Genomic DNA, 21,487 nt, shown 5'->3' with positions numbered 1-21,487 from the left:
TCTTAAAGGAAAAAAACAGAACTTGGATTTTTGGTCAGACTTGATCTCTACTCTTTAGTCAGCTCCCAGAATGTACTTATGAGTGTTTTCTGACAAAGTTTCTCATATGAATCTATCACTACCTATTTTTGTGCCCAATTCTTCACATGCTTCTTATTTTGTAAATAAGTTTACAAAATCCATTTCAGACATGTAGTATCACTGAATTTCCACGACATTAAGAAGTGGGTACTAATAGCCACGGGGGAGCACCAAGTGCCGTGAAAAGAAATATTTGGAGGAAGACAGGCTAGAGCTTCAGTTCTGGTACCACTATTTCCTGGCTTTGAAAACTGAGGCCAGTTCTTCAGATTTGGTGCACCTCAGTTTTCTCAACTGTAATGTGGTATCATTAATACCTTGGAGTGATATTGAGAGAATAAAACAAGATGAGAGATGTAACAATGCTTCACACTAACAGAGGCTCAATCAGCTGTAGCTTTGATTATTATCACTCTGAGTCCAGAGTTTTGTGTACTCACAGATACATAATAGCTTTCTCAATAGTGGCAGATTTTTGCCCCTGTTCTGGCCACAGATCACTTTAAGAATCGTCTAAACAGAAAAAGTCTCATAAGCAACACAATTTGTAGACAATTTCAGGGATAGTCACTGGTTCCACTGAAGTGTATATTGGGTCCAAATAAAGAATTCCTTTAATGAGAACCTTCTAATTTCAAACATCCTTTCTTCCAATTGACTCAAGTATGTTGTGCCAAATCTCCTTCCTTGCTCGTTGCTTTAAAATGGGATCACCTGCTGTGGAAATAAAATGATTCCTATTTCCTCTAACCTAATGCTAGAGGAAGATGCTTGACCAACGCATCATTGAAACATGTCTTTGGTTTTGTGAAGTAGAAACAGGCTTGCCAATTTCCCTTCTTCAACAGAAAAGGGGAAGAAAGCTATTTGGTAAAAAGGGATTCAGCACATCCAGTATGATTATCCACAATATTAGTTTCCTATTACTGTTGTAACAAATTACCATAAACTTAGCACAAACTTATCATCTTACAGTCCTGGAGGTCAAAATGGGCCTCACTAAGCTAAAATCGAGGGGTGTACCATGCTGCATTCCCTCCTGGAAGCTCTAGGGAAGAATCTAATTATCCTGTTTTTTTCAGCTTTTAGAATCCTCCTGCATTCCTTGGCTCATGACCCCTTCCATCTTCAAAGCCAGCAACGGCCAGTTTGAATCTTTCTCCCATCAAATCCCTTTGGTATTCACTCTTCTCTTTCCCTTTTCCACCTTTAAGAACCCTTGAGATTACATCTCACTCATCAGGATAATCCAGGATAATCTCCTCATTTTAAGTTCAGCTGATTAGCAAACTTAATACCATATGCTACCATTCCCCTTTGCCATGTAATATAGAAATATTTAAGTGCTGGAAAAAAATCAGCACAGACATCCTTAAGAGGCTACTATTCTACCTACTAGAGTCAAACATGTTGGTGTCTTTAATGATATAGTAGGAATAAATCGTGTTGCAAACCCCATGAACATATGCAGTTTAGCAAACAAAGAAGTTGGCACTATTTTTGAGTTTTCACAATAACAAGTGCATTTTTAGACAGTAATGTCCCCTTCAAAATTCCATATCATCTTTAAATAGAGTTCCTCAAAAACTATACTCAATTCATACTTTTTCAGCAATTTGACATCTTCCAACTCCTGATAACTTAGGTAACCGGAGAAATTCTTTACAGTTCACTACACAAATGTCTTTGGTTAAGATAACTCACATGTACTTTGCAAAGAAAGTTGCAAATACAGACAGAGATACATGGAGACTAAATCTAGCCTGCATGAATCAGGAGGAGCTCAAAGGAAATCAAGGCATTGTTGGCAAAAGAAAATAAGGCTGCTTAGAAGCAACTGTAAGGGCTGCACTGCACATTCACCAGCTAGCTTGCAGCTCCATTGCTTCATGGCACCAATCTCTAGAAAGCCCCTCATTACAATCTTCTGCAAATCCAGCACCCTCATCTTCCATATTCTCCTGGATCTTTTTGTTCATTTGCTTTTGTATTACTCCAGTGGATCTGACTGACTTTGCCTCTGATTCTTTTTCCTTCTTTTTAACCCTTGATTCTTCCATTTTTAAAAAATTTGTAATGTTTTAGAGACATATTCTGTTTCCCAAGCTGGAGTGATCATAAACCACTGCAGTTTCAAACTCCTGGGCTCAAGTGATCCTCCCATCTAAGCCTCCTGAGTAGCTGGGATAAAGGCACAAACCACCACACCTGGCTTGATCTTTATTTAGCACCACTTACCATCATAAAAATGGCTTCCAGCTCATTTTCCTAACCATGTTTAATACAAGCCCCAATGTCCTTGGCATTTATTTGGTTCTTAGTCATATTTAATGTTTTGCTGAACCAGTCTTCAAAAAAACTATTTCATGCCTTCTTTCTCCATATATTAATCCACTCTCGCATTGCTATAAAGAACTATCTGAGACTAGGTAATTTATAAATAAAAGAGATTTCATTGGCTGTACAGGAAGCACGGCTGCAGAAACTTAAAATCATGGTGAAAGGTAAAAGGGAAGCAGGCATTGTCTTCACATGGCGGAGCGGAAGAGAAAGAGAGCAAAGTGGGGAAGTGCTACACCCTATTAAACAACCAGATCACTAGAGAACTCACTCACTATCACAAGAACAGCAAGGGGAAAGTCAGCCACCATAATCCACTCACCTCCCACCAGGCCCTTCCTCCAACTTTGAGGATTACATTTGACGTGATATTTGTGGGGTCACAGAGCCGAACCATATCACTCCTTAAACCTCAAATGCCTCCTCCTCTATTCACAAATATTCTAGCCTCCTTTCTTCCCAGAGGCCTCCACAGGACCCCTTTGACGTTAGATGTGGCAGTGTTACTTATTTTGCCAATGATATGTAGACAAAAGGTCATATATCACTTCCAGAGACAGGCTTTAAGAACCAGAGTGCCACTTTTCTTTTTCCCAATTTTGGCAAAAGAGGGGCAAAGAAAGCCTCCCAACTCCCTGAGTGAAGTTGGAGCAAGCAGCATCCTCTAACTGATCTGCAACAGACACTTAGCATGAGAGAGAAATAAACCTTTGATGTGTTAAACTGCTGAGATACAGGAAATAAGGCGGTTACTTATTACTATAACATCCCAGCCTCTACTTTGCTTCCTAATTTGGTGAGAAAATAGAAGCAATCAAAAAAGAACTTCTACAACCTCCCATAACCACATCTGTGACTGATTATTAGTCACCATTTATTCTGTCCTCCTCTGACAGCTAAATGAAGTCTCCATATTCCTATCTAAAGCCAATGTTTTATCTTGTACACTAGATAGGAACTATTTTTCCTTACTCAAGGCTGACATTCAAATATTTCTCTCCTTTGTCTCTTATATAGTCAATGCTTCCCTTTCTACTAGATCACCTCCATCGGTAAATAAACATACACAGTATCTCCTGTTTTTAAACAATCTCTCCACTAGTTAACATCACCCAATCCCATCTCCAATGTGTCGAAATACTTGCTCCTATTTTCTTGAAAATTATCTTACTAGGTTCTGCTTGCCCACTACACTGAAAACCGCTTTTGTCAGAGTCACCCATAATATAAAATTTACTAAGTCTGGAAGTCAAATCTTGGTCCTTATCTGACGTCAAATAGACTTGGTTGACCATATTCCTTCCTTTTTGAATTTTTTTTTTCTACATGGCTTCCAAGACACACTTATCTCTTAATCCTCTTCCTGCCTCACTAGCTGCTCCCTCTCCATCTCCCAAAGTCTAAATGTTGGGGTTGAGCCCTTGGATGTCTTTTCTTCTTCATTCACACTCTCTTGCCTGGTGACCTCATCTAGTTTCATGGTTTTACACTGTCAACTGAAGAATAATGAGGTTCATAAATTTAGAAAGGAAGTGTCCAGTATGTGCCAAGCAAAGTGTCCACCGCTGGTGGAGCAATGCCTAACCAGCAGTCACCAAGGCCAGGAAGGTGAAGATTGGACAGAAGGGCCTGAGAAAACCGTGAGAAAGTGAAGGAGGGGGAGAAGGAACCAGAGGAAAAAGAGGGGGGGAGAGGAAGGGGGAAGAGGGGAAAGCGGAAGTAGGGGAGGAGAAAGAGGAAGAGGAGGGAGTTGGAAAGGGGAGAAGGAAGAGGGTCAGAAGGAAGAAGAAGGGGAGGAGAAAGGGGAAGAAGGGGAAGAAGAGCGGGAAGGAAAACAAGGGGGAGGAGAAGGGAGGGGAGGAGCTTCGCCACGGCCTGCTCTTCCCAGCCGGGATCCGTGGCCGTATGGCTTCGGTCTCCTCTGCGGGCTTCTCAGGCCACGGGGCTCGTTCACTGCTGCAGTTCCTGCGGCTGATGGGGCAGCTCAAGGTGAGCGGGCAGCGGGCCGGGAGGCCGCGGCCGAGCAGGCGGGACAGTGAGGCGGCGCAGCTTCCGGCTCCCAGCTCGGCCCGCGGCCTTTCCCAGTTCCGCGCCGTCCCGCCATGCCGAATTTGGGAAAGGCGCCGGCCTTGCGGAGGCGTCTGGGACGCCCATACTGGACGGTGGGCGGAGGAAGAAGCCGGAGGGGAGGCAGGGCGGGGATGGGGCCGCGCGGAGTTTGAGCCCAGACCCCGGAGCCGCTAGGGCCGCCACGCAGCCCGGCTGGTTCCCGGAGAGCAGCTGGCCTGGGCCGGCCTGTGCTGAGCGCTTGCGTGCGTGTGCGTGTGCGTGTGCGTGTGCGTGTGCGTGTGTGTGCGTGTAGAGCATGGCTGCTTCTGAGCACCAGTCGGAAGAACAGATTTTAAGTCGAGTGCTTTACCTCTGTTTCACAGTTACATCCCAAAACAAGACTTTTCTCCCCCCGCCAACTCCCCAAACAGGATTTAACATAACACACTGGAGTTTCATCATGTGTGTCTTCCACGTCTCTCTCCCAAGTTCAAAGCAAATTATCTGTTTCATGCCACTCTACTATTTATAACATTCTTTAGAGATGTAGAATTCTGAGGAAGAAATGCAGCTTCACAAGATCAAGTTATGATGTGAATAAAAGGAAGAGTCACAACTGTTGGTAGCATCAAGCAATGAGAAGGAGTCGTGACTCAACACGTAATGAGAAGTGCCTTTATACCTTGTGCATCAGAATTTGGAATTGTATCACTCGTTCAAGTTCGAGCCTTTAACACAGTGTTTTCTGCTTGTATAGGATTGTTTGAAGGCAAAAAGCTGCAACTCCTGTAGTTAGGAATAATGCAGTTTTGTTTTGTTTAAAGGACTTACATGTGTTCCATAATTATACACCAGTAACAGTAATTTGATGAATGGACTTTGTGACTTACCTCGCTCTGTCTTCTCCTTCTTTTATTCTGAGTTCTCTAGTTTATTTGATTCCAGAGATCTATCATTTTAGTTTAGTAAAACATTTTGTAATAGGTTCTGAAGCTATGACTCGGCCTCTGTGTGTTATATCCTGGACATCTCTTGAAGAGCATAACCGATAGTTAACATTGGTTTCTTAAACCTTCTTTTTCTTTTTCGTATTTATCAGAGAGTCCCACGGACTGGCTGGGTATACAGAAATGTCCAGAGGCCAGAGAGCGTGTCAGATCACATGTACCGGATGGCAATTATGGCTATGGTGATCAAAGATGACCGTCTTAACAAAGACCGGTAAGCTGAGCTGGATTTTGATGCTCATGAGGGATTCTGGTCTATGGGTGTACACCCATTTTTACCACTGAGGCCCGTGTCAAATCCTTGTAGGTTAGTTTATAGGTCAAGAAAAATGAATTTGAAGCAAACCATACAAATTTAGGATGTGGGAAGAGGAGCTCATTGTTGATTGCCTCAGTTGTAAACTGCAATCTGGGTTTTCTGTTGGCAAGTGATAGAGCCTGCCTTGGGTATCAGAGGAAACTTGAGAGTGATACTGGGGCCTTGAAGGTGAGTGTGTTATGTCTAAAATTCTAGCATTGTATTAGTACACTATGTGCTCTTTTCTAGTGCCTTTTGTGGATAGTAGAATCCATTCTTGAGATTTCTTTCTGGAGTTGTATGTGTAAGATATAGCTGAGAAAGAGGTATCCTCTCCCCCTTCAATCAACAAGTGTTAAAATGCTTTTTGAGCATAGAACAAAAGTTTACTAGCATATTAGAGAGTAAGGTGAATTACACAGGCCCAAAGTACCTTCTATATGAAGTGAAACATAAAGTATGATGGAAACAGTAAGTACAAAGAGTAGGGGAGATCACCTGTTCTTGGTTCATCTTAATGGAGGAGGTGCAATCTGAGTTGAGCTCTAAAGAGTTAATATAGGCAGAGAGGTAGAAGGCACTGCAAGCAGAGAGAAGGGCAGATAAAGCAAAGCCCTGAGTATAGGAAAGTAAAGGAGTATTTTTCAAATGAGAAATAAATCAACTTGACTGCAGCAAATGGTTCACTGGGGAAAACTCAGGAGTCCTGTTACTCAGCGTGTGGTATGAAACTGAGGAGGTTTTTGGCAAATAGTACAGGATGAAAGTGAAGTCCAATAGAGGTGCAGTTTGGAGTAGTTTGGGATTCGAACTGGACCAGAAAGAGACTAGAGGCAGGGAAATTTCAGAGGACACTGTTGGGCCTTGTACTGCTTTGGTAGTTTTAGAGCCCAAAGGAGACTGTCCATATGGGGCATTTCTCTCATTACTTAACTTCCTGTTTTGATAATGACTATCACAACCAGTATTGATTAATCACTAATAATCATAACCACTTACTGAATGATTCACGTGTCAGGAACATGAAAGTTGTCAAATATGATTTTTTTTTTGAAACAGAGCCTTGCTCTGTTACTCAGGCTAGAGTACAGTGGTGTCATGTTGGCCCACTGCTACCTCCACCTCCCAAGTTCAAGTGATTTTCCTGCCTCAGTCAGCCTCCTGAGTAGCTGGGATTACAGGTGTGTGCCACCACACCTGGCTAATTTTTATATTTTTAGTAGAGGTGGGGTTTCACCACATTAGCCAGGCTGGTCTCAAACTCCTGACTTCAGGTGATCTGCCCAACCCAGCCTCCCAAAGTGCAGGTATTACAGGCGTGAGCCACTGCACCCAGCCTAGTTATCAGCCTTTTAAAGTAAGATTTGAGACACCAACCATTTAAGAAATTAATGCTAACAGTTTCCCCTACATTCACATGTATTTTATTGAATATGAACTAACAGTTTTTATCGAACTCTTGTAGGCTGGCAGAATGTAACTGCTTTAGAATATACTACATTAAAATACTCTATGAGGGGGGAAAGAAAAAAAAATACATATATATATAAAATGTAACTTTGGAAGAATATAGAGAAGGAACTTGTAGTGAATATAATTCTGTGTAATTATTCAACATTTCTTGCCTGGTCAGATGTGTACGCCTAGCCCTCGTTCACGATATGGCAGAATGCATCGTTGGGGACATAGCACCAGCAGATAACATCCCCAAAGAAGAAAAGCATAGGCGAGAAGAGGTCAGTGTTGACTGTTGACTGTGCAAAAAACCACGAGAAAAACCTGTTGCTGAAGCAAAGCTAAGTTTATGAGAACTGTTGCCGTTAGGGAGAATACTACCTTGATAGTCTTACTAGTGTCTCAGGACGGGGAAGGTCAGGGGAGGATATTTTTTAGAGTTTCAAGGCCTGGGTTAGAGAGTGTACAGATAGATCTAACAAGTTAGGCAACTAGCTAGGATTGCACAGTTTAGGACATAACAGATTTAGATTGGTAAAGGTAATGAAAGAAGGTCGTAATGAGTTTTAAAGAGTAAACTGTTAGTATTGACTCTGTTTTAGGGGGTTTACAGCCTATCTTCCAGAAGCAGGGATTTCCTGGAGTAACCAGCAGATTGGATTTTGCTTGTTAGTCTGTTCTTTCCTATCTTTTATAAAGGAATACCTGAGGCTAGGTACTTTTTATTTTATTTTTGTTAATTTCAACTTTTATTTTAGATTCAGGGGTATATGTGTAAATTTGTTACATTGGAATATTATGTGATGCTGTGGTTTGAAGTACAGATCCTGTCACCCTGATAGTAAGCCAATAGGTAGTTTTTTTAACCTCCTTCTCCCTCCAACCTCTCGTAGTCCACAGTATATATTGTTCCCTTAATTATCTGTATATGTGCTCAATGCGTAGCTTCCACTTATAGGTAAGAACATCTAGTATTTGGTTTTCTGTTCCTTTGTTAATTTGCTTAAGATTATGGCCTCCAGCACCATCCATGCTGCTGCAAATGAAATGACTTCATTCTTCTTCATGGCCACATAGTATTCCATGGTATATATACACCACATTTTCTTTAACTAGTCTACCAGCGATGGGCACCAAGGTTGATTCCATGTCTTTGCTGTTGTTAATAGTGCAGCAATAAAGATATGAGTGCATGTGTCTTTTTGGTAAAATGATTTATTTTCTTTTGGGTATATACTCAGTAATGGGATTGATGGCTTGAATGGTAGCTCTGAATTCTTTGAGAGAACTCTAGACTGCTTTCCATAACCGCTGGACTAATTTACATTTACACCAAAAGTGTATAATCATTCCCTTTTCTCCACAGCTTCACCAGCTGTGGAGAAAAAAAACCTCTTTTTTTTTTTTTTGACTTTGTAATAATAGGCTGAATAACTTACAAAGAAAAGAGGTTTGATTGGTTCATAGTTCTGCAGGTTGTACAGGAAGAACATTGCTGGCATCTGCTCCTGTTGAGGGCCTCAGGAATCATGGAGTTCTCAGAAATCACCTAATCATGATGGGAGGCAAAGGGGGAACAGGTTCATCTCACAGCAAAAGCAAGAGCAAGAGACAGAGGGTGGGGAGGTGTCACACTCTTTGAAACAACCCTATCTCATTTGAACTAATTGATCAAAAACTCACTCATTACCAAGGAGATGGCGTTAAACCATTCATGAGGGATCCATGCCCATGATCCAATACCTCCTGCTAGGCCCTACCTGTAACACTGTAGATAACATTTCAGCATGATATTTGGAGGGGACAAACATCCAAACCCTGTCACTTGTCTCAGCCTTGTTAACACAATAATAGGGGTGTATGTCTGCTCCCAGCTTTGTTTAACACAGGGACAGAAAATTTGTTGGTTTCAGTTCTCATTAGTATGTAGATGTAGATAGTATAGCTTTCATTAGCACAATGGAAATAGCTGGAACTTAAATGAATTTGTAGGAATTCTCCATGCTAGATAAGCTCTTTGGAGAGAAGTTCTGTAAATCACACATCTAATCATTATTATAATTATTATTTAGTAAATTTTAAGTTACTCCTTTAACTTAGGGGCTGAAGGTAAAGAAAAATGAAATATTTGTATTAAAAAGAAAGAAATATTAAATTAATGTCAATTTGGACTCTAAACGCAGAGCCCATGGCAAACGAGAAAGACGTGTTTGAAGCAGAAGTTGGAAAATGAAGTAAGCTTTTTTTTTTTTCAATGCTGACTTGGTTGGCTTTCAATTCAAGAGTTATTGCTAGCTATTTTTATTGGAGGCCTGAGAGATTGGTCCTAAATTGCTAAGCAGTAGGAGTCTTTATTGAGATGGTTTAACAGGACAAGTGGGCTTAAATGTCTATTCTCAGAGCTGGGGAGACTGGAGCTCAGTAGCCGGCAGGATTTTTGCCCTCTAAAGGTAAGAAGAACCACAAAGAACGAGAGTCCCAGTTTAAGAGTTTCCAACCCACCCAAACCTATAGGCGCAAGGGGAATAGTATAAGGAATGTGTTCTTCCTGCCTAAGTATAGGTCCAAGATACAGGCTGACCAAGACAGGAAAAGAGGAGGAGTCTAAGGAAACGTTTGTCTTCATGAATCTGTACCGCCATAAATGAAGAACTGTTCTGTTGACTGGCAGAATTAATATAAAAAGAAACCAATTAGCTCGAGATTCTGAGTTGCAGGAAGGAATTGGCATCTGGATGGTGAGTAAGGAGGTGTAACATAGAAGGAAAGAAAGGGAAACAATTCCTCAATTATACAGCTCATTGCAGGATAGTTTTATTCAAGGGTAAATTAAATCTGGACATTGTGGATGAGAAATGATATTCTAAAGTACACTTTAATTCTAAAGTCATTAAAGTGAGGAGAAGTCAAGGAGAAATGAAACTCAAAGGAAAAAGACTTCCCTTTGGAAGCACACAGTGAATCTGAGATTCACTCCACAGAGAAGCAAGTCAAAGCCTTCTGGAGAAGAACCAGTCACTGTGAACCATCTCCCGCAACTGGAGGAAGACCTATGACTGTCCCTACAAGAGCTGAGTCCTGACTGGTAACACCCCATGAACAGGCACAGAGGGGACCTGAGCAATCAGAGAGGGTGTTGCTGCCTTCCAGTATGCTATATCCTGGCTTTGATGCAAAACCTTTCCAGCTTCATTAACCTTCCTGACTGCTGCCCACTCCTGCTGATTCACAGGGGAATAAATGTCATAAGCAGAAGGCAATGGGGAAACGTCTTAAAGAACCACAAGTTCTTGGACAAGAAACCAAAGGCTTGGAGAGCACTGATGTTCTGTTGCTTAGTCCTGCTGCTGGTCAGGATTGGGAATGGAGAAGAAAATCTGGGAGGTGAACAATTTTTTATGCAGATGGTGTTTATGAACAAGGTTTGGATGTCTGAACCAGGCATTAAGATAATTAAATGAGGGTTTCTTGGCCCTGGGTGGAATTTGCCTAATGAGAACCAGGAAACCTCATTTGCCCTTGCTGGCTGGATCAGCAAGCCTATAAACTGAAGTAGGAGGGAGAAAAATATGGTGGCCCCTCAGTATCTATGGGGTATTGGTTCCAGGATCCCCATAGATAACCAGATCTGCAGATGCTCAAGATAAAATGGTGTTGGTTTGCGTATCACCTGCACATATCCTCTCATATACTTTGTCATCTCTGTGTTACTGATGATACCTAATATAATGCAAATGCTATGTAAATAGTTGATAACTCTGTATTGTTTTTTATTTGTATCTTTGAATTTTTTAAATTTATTGTTGGTTGAATCCATTAATGCAGAATCCACAGATATGGAGGACCAACTGTGCTTGATAAACCTAGAGGGCTGATTGTTTTAGAGAAAAGTAGGTATTAAGATGAAAGAGAGAGTGAGGGCATAGAAAAAACAAATTTAGAAAGGGAGTAAAAGCAATACATATATCCTGGCTCCCTTCCTAAACATATTAACGTACACTTAATATTATAACACAAGTTGACAAATGAGGTCTGATAAAGATCACCACGATCTAGTGAGATGGAACTTGAAGCTGGAATACAGCAGCACCACGTCATATTCCTCTGCGAAGGGAAAACCTTATTGAAAAAGAAGGTAGAGTCGTGGTATGCATGTGTGTCTGGGAGGGTTAAAGTTGCTAAAGTACTAGGAGATTACAAAGAGAATGGAACCTTACCCAGAGTGAGAATGGCAAGAAGGAGAAAATTAAAAGCATAACAAACATTTATAGAGTGCTTATTATGTGCCAGATTTGTAAAGTGCTTATTATTGGCACATAGTAAGCACTTTATGTATATTAACTGCTTAATCCTTAATGTCCTCTTAGGTAGGTACCATTATTTAACCCCACTGTGTAGATGAGAAACCTGAAGGACAAAGAGGTCAAATGGCTTGCTCAGGATTCCACAGCTAGCATTAAACCAGCGAGCTGGGTTTGAAACCCAATCTGGATCTAGTCTTCAGTTGACTACTACACTGTTCAGCGTCATCAGTATCTGACAAATACCTTCCAGATACTTGTCACAAAACTGACGCAAAATATTTGTTGAAAGCTTCATTCAGCTCAGCACTTCAGGCAGATTTTTGACATATTTTGCTAACAGAGGAAGAGGCTAGGGAAGCTGTCACTCTAAATCTATGTCTGAACAACAAGGTAAAACTCAGTATAGAAGTGGAAGTGTCAGGGCTCATCGCTTGCCAGGAAGGGAAAGGCTGGCATACTCAGCTGTGTACTCTGGACCTCAGCCATGTTAATTTCACAGGGTTCAATTAAAAAGGCATAATTCTGGCATATGCTGCCAAGCAAAGAATATTAACTCGCTACAAGATTTCAGAAATGCAATTCTGATTGTGTGATAACAAATATCAATCAGCCTAGATTCAGAAAATAATTGTTCAGTTTCAGGAAGAGAGCAACAACATATTTGCTGTTTTGTTTTTTAAAGAACATGGTGATTTTGAACTACAAGAAGCATATTAATAACTTAGTAATTGGATGTGATCACCAAAAAGCCAATTCAGTCTTACACTGCACTTAGAGGAATATAGTTTCTAGCATTAGGAAGGTGATGATTCCATTTTCTTCCACCTTGGTCAGATCATACACTATATTCAGTTCTAGCTGCATAATTTTAAAGAGAATACAATAGTCTCTTGTCAGAGCAGGACTTTTATATTTCCATTCTAAAGTTTAAATTTTCATATACCTGTATGTACATATGATTCAGTTCATTCTTTTCAACTGGAAGTAACTGGGAAACTTGTGTTTCTGGAATAGTATAGAGAAAAGCAATCTATAAAGACACAGTTAATTTGTGAAAATATAAATATTTTTTCAAGTATTCTTGCTGAAATATATGAGAGAGAAACAAGGGCGAATGCTTGTACAATGTACACTAAATTTCTTCCTACTAAGGCTAGGGCAGTGCTACTGCTCTATAACTGAACAAGCTATTCAAGATGGGGATGTTTTTTATAGTAGTGGATTGTTGACATTGGCAAATGTGGTTTATTCTATAAGTGGTTGTGTTCTGTAATGTTGTCTTCCTCCCAGTAATAAATGAACATACACACAAATGTCCATTTTTGTTTTCATTGCTTTCCTGCAACTCACTATTTTATTTTATGTAAGGCCTTTATATCGCCAAAAATGGTTTTTACAGCCATATTGTGTTCAAGGAGCCTAACCTCTGTGGTTAGAAGAACTGAGGCTGATTAAAAGGTACAGAAGGTGGTGAAGGAATTGGAAGCCTTTTAATAGTACTGGAATGATTCAGAAATAAAGAAAGGATACTGGAGTAACTCAAAAATAAAGGAGGAGACTGGGGAATAAGGGTAGCTCCTGGGATCTTTGGGACTAGAAAGTACAGAAAGCCTAGAAGTACAGGACACCCTCTACTATCTTACTTCATCTCTGCTTTTCTTTAGGGTTTGGCTAACTCTCAGGCTTCTCCTTGTGGCACGAGATGTGGCTTCCCTCCTAGTCTCTGCTTGACAAATGGAGATGGCTCCTGAGTGGCCTGGTTTGCATTATAAGGCTATCCCTTGGCCCAGTCACTGTGGCCACAGATCATCTGGCCCAGCAGGGCTACTGTCCACCTGTTTGACATTGTGTTTGTGAATGAGAGAGGAAAGCGGGAGCCATGGGTTAGGTGTGGTAGAAGAACTACAGGGAAATTTTTCAGCTTAATATAAGAAAGTAATTTCTGTCAGTACTGCCTCCAGCCATGTGGGCAGTCTCTTGAGGTACTAGGCTCCCTACCATTCCACACATTTGTGGAAAGAGGATAGAAGTGTTCAGTGATGCTCTTGAAGGCTTCAGATGCTACACGGATGGTTTAGTTAATTGCTGTTTGATATTCCTTTTCAGCCTGTGAGTCTGTAAGCCTACAAAATTCTATCATGTAACTTCCTTGATGTTAATGACAATAATTGCCCGTTTGTATTGTGTATCTTGCAATAAAAACATTAACAATAGAGAATGAATATACAGAACATCTCTTTGAGCTTTGTAATGCAGTATTCCTTTCCTGTTTTCCCCACTCAGGTTTGTTTTGAACTCTCATATGCTTATGATTAAAATATATTTGGGTATATTGTGATTCATCCACAGATGTAAAATCCTTGAACACCTCTGATATTTCTGTAATTGTCTCATGACCTCCTCTTTGCCCTTTTCTATATCTGTTGTGTTGTAGACCACAAAATAGTTGCTAGGCAAAATCCATATGAATGATTATACTTACTTATTTAAGGTGTACAACTGCCTGCTTTTCTTATAAGCTGTAAATATTGTCCAGTATAAGCTGATTTACTCTGCTGCCCCTGTGGGTGTTGTTTGTAAGAATCTGAACCTATTTGTCTTTTGCAGCATAGTTAACTTTGGTAAATGTCCATATAGTTAAAGTAATGGTTTGATATTTCAGGAAGCTATGAAGCAGATAACCCAGCTTTTACCAGAGGATCTCAGAAAGGAGCTCTATGAACTTTGGGAAGTAAGTATATATGATGCGTTAATTTATTTTTAATTTGTAACTGAATTTATATGGCTCCCTGATGTTGTAGTTGACTTAGATGATCTTAACAAGCGATCTCTAACTTATTACTGTCTGGTTTGTGTCTATTTCTCACCTCCCAGCTACTGCAGAAATTTCTCCTAGTTGATAGAAATTTTGTATCCTTCCAATTTCCCCATTTCTCTTGCCACCCCAATGCCTGGCGCTTGACTCACAGCACTGGATTTCTTGCTGCTTTGCCCATGCCTACCCATTTTTGGTCCTTGAAAAGAACATGGACTCGGGGTAGTTCAGAGCTGAGATTGAATCCTACCTCTCCACTTTGTGGTTCTGCAACCTCTGCACATTTCCCTTGCTGAGTCTCTTGCTCATCTGTAAGACCCTGGAGGGTTGTTAGGGTTGGATGAGATCAAGGTGAAGTGCCACAGAGATGCCTGGCATGGAACAGGGCTCTACCAGTGCTCACTCCCTTCCCAGAGCTGCCGACAGCAAAGGGAGGTTGGGCTGGAAAGAAAGGGCAGGTTCAGCGATTTTTCCCCATTGCCTCCCTCTCCTGCTGCTCTTTCATTTGTAAAGGAAAAAAAAAAAATCTCCCTTTCCAATTATAGTTTCTGTCTTCCAGCCAGTCCACACTGGCCCTTCCTTGCTTGAGCCTTAAGCCTCCCCTTATTCTTGGATAGCCTTGCCTCCCACTCTCACTTTTCACATTTTCTTCAAAGTCCGTACTCATCCTCCTGTCTTACAGCTTGGTCTTCCACCTTTCCTTTCTACATACTCAGGCCCCTTCCTGCTTTGCCTCTCCACTGAATCCCAAAGCTGGCAGAGTTTCCTGTCTTACTGCTTCATGTGCTGGGTCAGGTCCTCCCTTGACTTAGGAGTGAGAGGAGAAGTGCCCAGGGTTGAAACCCTGCACAGCTCCTTCTCCTAGAAATGCCATGTTGCACAGCGTCAGATTCTGTATGGCACTGTCATTCTCTGTGGTTTGGGTTGATTGTGGGATGAAATAGCCATTTTAAGGCATTCAGTTGTGGTACAGAGCCTTGTAGCCAGAGAGACCTGGGTTTGAATTCCAACTCGTATTTACACACCCATGTGTGTTATTCGACTCTATTTAACCTCATTTTCTCCTCTAGAAAACGAGAGTCATGCAGGTTCCCACACCTTTATTCCCAGTTATAAAATTCAAAAAGCTCAGAGAACCAGTTTTTAGAAAACTTGACCTGACCTGAACTCATTAGGCAGCAAATCTTACCTGAACCAACATGAGGCTATTTGGAGTCCTCTTGCATCCTTCTTGATGTGAAAATTAATGTGCTTTGATTTGGAAATCTTCATTTGGCAACTGAGTGCTCTCCAAGACCTCACCAGAGGCAGAACTTAGTATATACCATATGTGCCATTATTTTCCTAAAATAAGAAAATGCTGAAACCTGAAAGTTCTGATCCCAGGGTTTAAGATGAGAGATTGTAGGCCTTCAATGCCTATCTCGTTGAGTAATCATGAAAATTAAATCTGGCAAAATATGTGTGGCATCTAGCTTGGAGCCTGAGTCAGATGGTACATGTTACTAGGTATAGCAGAGTTTCTTTAGAAAAGTGTGCCTCGTCTCAAAGTATATACTTTCAAACGCACTTTCAGAATGCTCCTTATATGTTGGGAAAATAATGGAGTGGAGTTAGATTGCATCTCATCCATAAAAGAAAAAAAAGTTGCACCTAAGTTTATGAAACTAATCTCATGCATTGTCTCCTAAGGGGGAAACACTCTTGTATTGATCATTTGAAAAACTTTTACAATAATTTGTACCTTTGTGCCTAATTATTGTAAATATGGTGGTAGTTATCTATTAAATTATTTTCTTAGCCAGAAGGAACTGGTGAAAAACTTTACTGAAAAATTTACTGTAGTATCTTCCAGAGATAAATGCTACAAAAGCTGTTTAGAATGGCTTTGGATTTGAATAAGTATAAAACACAGAGAATTAAAACACTTGATAACCCCTAAACAGGTAACAATTTCACTATCTTATAAATGTCATTGGTTGAATTAATTAAGCCTAATAAAGATTTTTCTTCAAAAGCACTGAAGGAGGGTTCTTCCTTGTTTCTTTTTAGCTTTTGGTCATTGCAGTCCTTGGCTCACAGACACGTCACTCCAGTCTCTTCCCTGTAGTCACATGCTATTGACCCTGTGTCAGAACCCAAGTCCAAATTTCCCTCTGTTGAATAAGGATCTACTCTGTAATCCAGTATGACCACATCTTAACTTGACCACTTCTGTCAAGACCCTATTTGACCCTATTTCCAAATAAGGTCACGTTCACAAGTCACATTTACAGATTATAGGTCGACATGAATTTTCAACATAGTATTCAACACAGTACAAGTTTCTACAATAATTTATGCATTTTATATTTCATGTCTAATGTTAGTACATAACCTTCCGACTTCCAGGGTTCAAATAGTGGCTCCCCTGTTTACTAGCTGTGAGATCTTGAGCAATTTACTTAATCTCTCTGTGCCTCAATTTCCTCATCTGTAAAATGACAATAATTATGGGGTTGTAGGAATTAAAGTAATTAAAATACATAAAGCAATTAGGATACTGCCTGTCACATAGTAAGCTCTATTTTTTCTGTCTCCAGTCCATGTATGCTGGTTTTTGGTTTCAGAAAGTAGGGTCATTCTGTACCCATTGAATTTAAAATAGCGTTAGTTACATAGGAAAATGATAGTTGATTGATTTTGGAAATGATGCTAATTACAACTATTTAGTGCTTTAGAATATTTCTCAGCCCAGAGAATCACAACTATTTAAAACCATTAAACATCCTTGATTATAATTTATCTTTTATCATAGCAGGTGAAATCACATTTCACCAAGCCAAGGAAAAAAGAAAAAACAATTTTTTTTCTGAAAGTATCACAGAAAGATATCTACTCTACACCTGCATTTTGCCTTCAAGAAATGTTCTTTTGAGCCCCAAGGCCTGAGAAGAGCCTCTCCCACATGTGAAATGCCTAGCACACCCCACTGTCCTTGGATTGTTTCTAACTCCAAGTTTTCTCTCCACATTGTCAGAAGTTCAGTTTATCGGAGATACAGTTAGATTAACAAGTATCCTTTTAAAAATGTCTCCCCCCATTCATTCTTCAAAGTACAGGTGGGGGTTGATGTAGAGCAGCATGAGGACCCCAGGACTCTGGAGGGAGAGTCACCAGGAGGTCAGAGAGGGGAAGATGCAAAAGATAAACTTCCAAGAGATCAGCACTTCACTCTGGGCCAACCTTTCCCCCAGGAAGGAGAAGGAAATGTTTAATATTCCTGTTTTCCTCTCCTCTGCCTATTTATTCCTCATCTTCAGGACCTAGAACTTGAATCTCCATCCTGTTCGGATGTCCCTCTGTTGCTCTTCAAACCCCAATCTGAGTCATTTGGTCATGTGTCTTCTCCAGTCCTATTGGAAGGCTGTAGAACCCTGATATGGGGACCCTCCCTGCCATAGGGACTGGGGTCACAGCCACCCTGGCCTCCAGGCTCTGCAGAGCGTCAGGGCTGCCAACACCCTATCAGTGGGCCTCCAGTCACTTCCCTACCTCTCTGTCCTCCTCCCTTATCTCTGCCCCACATCAGCTGTTCAGCTTTCTCTTCAAGCATCTATCTTGCCACTTCTCCCCTGATTTTATAGCAAATAATCTTGCCTCTTCCATCTCTGAGAACATAGACACTGTCACATCGGAAGTTTTCCAGCTTTTTGAAGCTTTGCAGATATGTTCACATGATCCTATTTTGGAATAAATTTCCCTGGATGCCATATTTCCCTACTTCCCTCCACAACTAAATAGGTAAGAAGTTAACTGCTCTCCCTGACTCTGCTTCCTTACAGCCACCATGGTGTGAGTGATAGGCCCACCAGGCACTGCTCTTGCTAAGCTCACAGGCAGCCTTCATGTGGCTGGATCTGGCAACCGTGTTCTGCTCATGTCCTGCCTGACACTGGCGGCACGGGGTGTTGTCACTCGCTGCTGAAAATCTCATCCCTCAGGTCTTGACATCTCCCTCTCCTGGTTTTCTTTGTGCTTTTCTGGCTGTTTCTTTTGAGTTTCTTCAAACGTTACTCTCCTTCAACCTTCATCTTCAGAACCTGTGTCTTCTTCTCAGGGCCAAGTCCTTGAACTTCTTTTCTCTCCACACCCCTCCTGTGCTTCAGGATCGTGTGCTGATTGCCCCATACGTTCTGAAAAACCTTCCTCCTAAGCCCCAGATACACAAACCCAGCAGCCTCCTCAACAGCTTTATCTGATCGTCCACAGGAACAGCTTCATGGCTGTGCCTATTCTCTTCTGCCATTTTTAGTATTTTAAAGCCTTTTATTGAGAAATAAAATACTCAAAACCATGCAAAACCCAAGAGTAGCATGAGTTATTTATTAGAAAGATAACTTTCTTCTAACTACAACTCAGGTAAAGATTTAGAACTTTTTCATTCACCCCAGAAGCTCTTCCCTGTGCCACGATCCAAACACCCTCCCCCTGAAAAAAGTAACCACTACCCCGGTTTTCACATATATTACTAGAATGTCTTTAAGGCTGAATCACTTAAGTATTAATTTCTAGATATTTTAGTTTCATCATGCTCACTTTTTTTTTAAAGCTTTATGTCTTTTAAATCCCCTTTAATCTACAGTTTCCCCCTCCATCTCTTTCTTTTTCTTATAATTTGCCTGTTGAATCCAGACCATTTGGCCTACAGAGTTTCCCAGTTTCCCAACTGCACACTCATGGTGCAGGTCATGTACCTCTGTTGTCTTACTTTATACAGATTGGCAGATAGATCCACAGGCTGGGCAGACTCACGTTGGATTCTTTGTTGGGTTCTTTTGTCATGCGCCACATAATGACTAGTTTTTCTTCATGCTTACATCCCTTAATCCTTTGGGGGCTACAGAATGGTAATATCCTAATATTTTATTTTTGTTTTCATTTATTAGCTGAAATAATTTTGTGCTTCACTCTCATCTATTCCAATTAGAGTTTATATAGGAAAAGGGGGGTAAATATGCTTCTTTAATAGCAGAAATGGCAGGACATTCCAGCTTCATCTGGAGCGTGTTCCACCCCGACCTCCTGTTTTTTCTGTTTTTTCTGTTTTTTTTTTTTTTAAATATAAAATGGTATTTCAAGGCCACATAATGAGCATCATGGATGGTCACTGCACTCATAATACCTTGTGAGTTCATACTGATGCTTTCAATTCAAATTCAGTACTGTAGAGTTTTTACTTAACCACTTCTCTGTTATGTTGCATATCCTTTTTTCCACAACAGGAATGCTGGCTATTTATGCTATTTATATAGTACAGAGAGGATGCTAGCATTAGAGTGTTCTATAAATACTTGTTTGCTTTATCTTTCTTTACACATGAACCAGTCTCAGATTGACAGTTGTATATACCACCATCATTAATTCTGATTACTGAAAACAATTTTAAAAATAGTTTTGCCTATACTACCCTGAGTCATCCTATTTTTTCAAATAGTTGGACTATATTTACACTGTTAAAACATTTCGCCACTACACACTATAACCTCTCCCTTTTAAAGTGTATTTAGTTTTACTTCTACAAGTAACCATATTGGTGTGTTCATCTCCAGTCCTTACATCAATTTCTCAACAGTTTTGGTTTTCTGCAGCTTGTTGCCTCGTAGATTCTTCATGAAAGGCTCACAGGAACAACATTCCTTCTTCTTACATGTTATTAATAGTTTCTCTGTGTTCTTTATACTTGAAAGTCAGTTTCACTGCATATAAAATCCTTGCTCCCAGTTTCTTTTATTGAATATCTTGTCAGATTATTTATATCAAAAGAAAATAGAAGTAACAGATTTAAGATTTAAGGTCCCAGGATCCTTATGCTGCTGTACATCAAGCCCCAACTATACTTGGAGGGACAGATGGGAAGAGACATTTTAAAAGGGTACTTAAGTCAACTGTATCTCCAATTGACTGAACTTCTGACAATATGGAAAAGCTGTCAAAGTCTGATCATAGTTTTATTTTTCTTAGATGCCAGATACTGTTTTTACATAGGTGTCCAGAGGATTTTTTTTTTCTTTTAAGTCTGGTAATTTTATTAGAATGTGTCTTCATGTTGCTCATTCTGGGTTAATATCCATAGGTATTTAGCATGCATTTTCAATATATATGTTGAAATTATTTAAAGAAAATTTAATTTTCAGGTTTTCTTGAGGTATAGTTTTCCTTTTCTTTTTTCTGGGACTCCTCTGTATCTGTATGTTGGGTCTTCTTTGGCTGTCTTCACTATTTGTCACCTTATCTCAAATCCTTTATATCCTCATTTCTGTTCAACCTTTAAATTTATCCTCCTTTTCCATTTCTGTTTCTCTTAAGGCATTATCTATCATCTCTAATTACCCTTGTGTTTTTTATTGCTTAGCCTTAATTTCTAAAACAACCTTTTATGTTATCTTTCATTGTTTTTATGTTGTTCTTCTATGTCTTGTATCATTTTCTTTTATTATTATTATTATTATACTTTAAGTTCTGAGATGTACATGCAGAAGGTGCGGGTTTGTAACCTACGTATACATGTGCCATAATGATTTGTCATACCAATCTACATTAAATATTTCTCCTAATGCTATCCATCCCCTTGCCTCCTACCCACCAACACACCCCAATGTGTGATGTTACCCTCTCTGTGCCCATATGTTCTCCTTGTTCTACTCCCATGTATGAGTAAGAATATTCGGTGTTTGGTTTTCTGATCCTGTGTTAGTTTGCTGAGAATGGTGGTTTCCAGTTTCATCCATGTTCCTGCAAAGGACATGAACTTGTCCTTTTTTTACGGCTTCATAGCATTCCATGATGTATATGTGCCACACTTTCTTTATCTAGTCTATCATTGATGGGTATTTGGGTTGGTTCCGAATCTTTGCTATTGTGAACAATGCTGCAATAAACATGTGCATGTGTCTTTATAATAGATGCTAGCTGGTTATTTTGCCTGTTAGTTGATGCAATTTCTTCATAGTGTTGATGTTCTTTACAGTTTGGTATGTTTTTGCAGTGGCTGGTGCTGGTTTTTCCTTTCCATATTTAATGCTTCCTTCAGGAGCTCTTGTAAGGCAGACCTAGTGGTGACAAATCTCTTAGCATTTGCTTGTCTGTAAAGGACTTT

The 21,487-nt window shown here is 40.2% G+C and overlaps 1 protein-coding gene across 7 annotated transcripts in view; it reads left to right on the top strand.

Moving 5' to 3' along the window:
* Positions 1-4,283: 4,283 nt before the first annotated feature.
* Positions 4,284-21,487, top strand: part of HDDC2 (HD domain containing 2) — a 32,739-nt gene continuing 15,535 nt past the window's right edge. For 4 of the 7 annotated variants that reach the window (XR_013534909.1, XM_008994990.4, XM_035296627.3 and 1 more), the window contains exons 1-4: positions 4,284-4,410; positions 5,570-5,691; positions 7,409-7,511; positions 14,197-14,265. Coding sequence is in view for 6 of the 7 variants with exons in the window: in XM_008994990.4 (XP_008993238.3) it covers positions 4,327-4,410; positions 5,570-5,691; positions 7,409-7,511; positions 14,197-14,265 (378 nt within the window). In the remaining variant the exon portion in view is untranslated. Of the gene's footprint in view, positions 4,584-5,569; positions 5,692-7,408; positions 7,512-14,196; positions 14,266-21,487 lie in introns of all 7 variants that reach the window. The other 3 variants (XM_078370781.1, XM_035296626.3, XM_035296625.3) reach the window with 2 other exon arrangements.

The sequence above is a fragment of the Callithrix jacchus genome, chromosome 4 (assembly GCF_049354715.1).
Source record: "Callithrix jacchus isolate 240 chromosome 4, calJac240_pri, whole genome shotgun sequence".
Lineage (NCBI taxonomy): Eukaryota > Metazoa > Chordata > Mammalia > Primates > Cebidae > Callithrix > Callithrix jacchus.
This window is presented reverse-complemented; position numbering and strand designations above follow the sequence as displayed.